The sequence below is a fragment of the Eimeria mitis genome, genomic scaffold (assembly GCF_000499745.2).
Source record: "Eimeria mitis Houghton genomic scaffold, Emh_scaff1318, whole genome shotgun sequence".
NCBI lineage: Eukaryota > Apicomplexa > Conoidasida > Eucoccidiorida > Eimeriidae > Eimeria > Eimeria mitis.
In genome coordinates this window covers 10,259-10,759 of record NW_013568745.1, presented here as the reverse complement: position 1 = coordinate 10,759, position 501 = coordinate 10,259, and the positions used below count along the sequence as shown (strand labels likewise).

General features: G+C 60.3%; 1 protein-coding gene across 1 annotated transcript in view; it reads right to left on the bottom strand.

Moving 5' to 3' along the window:
• The window catches only part of EMH_0034550 (uncharacterized protein), a gene marked incomplete at both ends in the record, with an annotated part of 2,184 nt that overhangs the window by 48 nt on the left and 1,635 nt on the right, over positions 1 to 501 (bottom strand). The window contains one exon of the mRNA XM_013494879.1: positions 2 to 501. Within this exon, the coding sequence (XP_013350333.1) occupies positions 2 to 501 (500 nt within the window). The remainder of the gene's footprint in view (position 1) is intronic.

The window sequence follows — 501 nt, the reverse complement described above, 5'->3', positions numbered from 1 at the left end:
TGCTGCTGCTGCTGCTGCTGTGGGGGTGGGGGTGGGGGTGGGGGTGGGGGTGGGAGTGGGAGTGGGAGGGGGAGGGGCTGCAGCAGCAGAAACGCCAGAAGAAACAACAACCCCACCACCAGGAGAAGGTGTTACAACCCCACCATTACTACTAACACCACCACCAACACCACCACCACCAGGGTTTGTGTTTATGTTTATACTACCACCAACACCCAAGCACCCACCACCACGTACAGAGGGGATGCATGCACGGCCAGAGCGACGAGAGCTGTTGTTATGGTTAGTATGATAGTGATGGTGTTGCTGCTGATGGTGTTGGTGGTGCTGCTGCCGCTGCTGCTGCTGCTGCTGCTGCTGCTGCTGCTGCTGCTGAGGGTCCAGCAGCAGCCCTTCACCAGGGGGGGGCACAGCAACGTGGGGGCCCCCCCTATTAAAGGGAGAAGAAGAACCCCTGGGGGCCCCCATGCTATGCCTGGGGCTTGGCTGCGCCATATGATG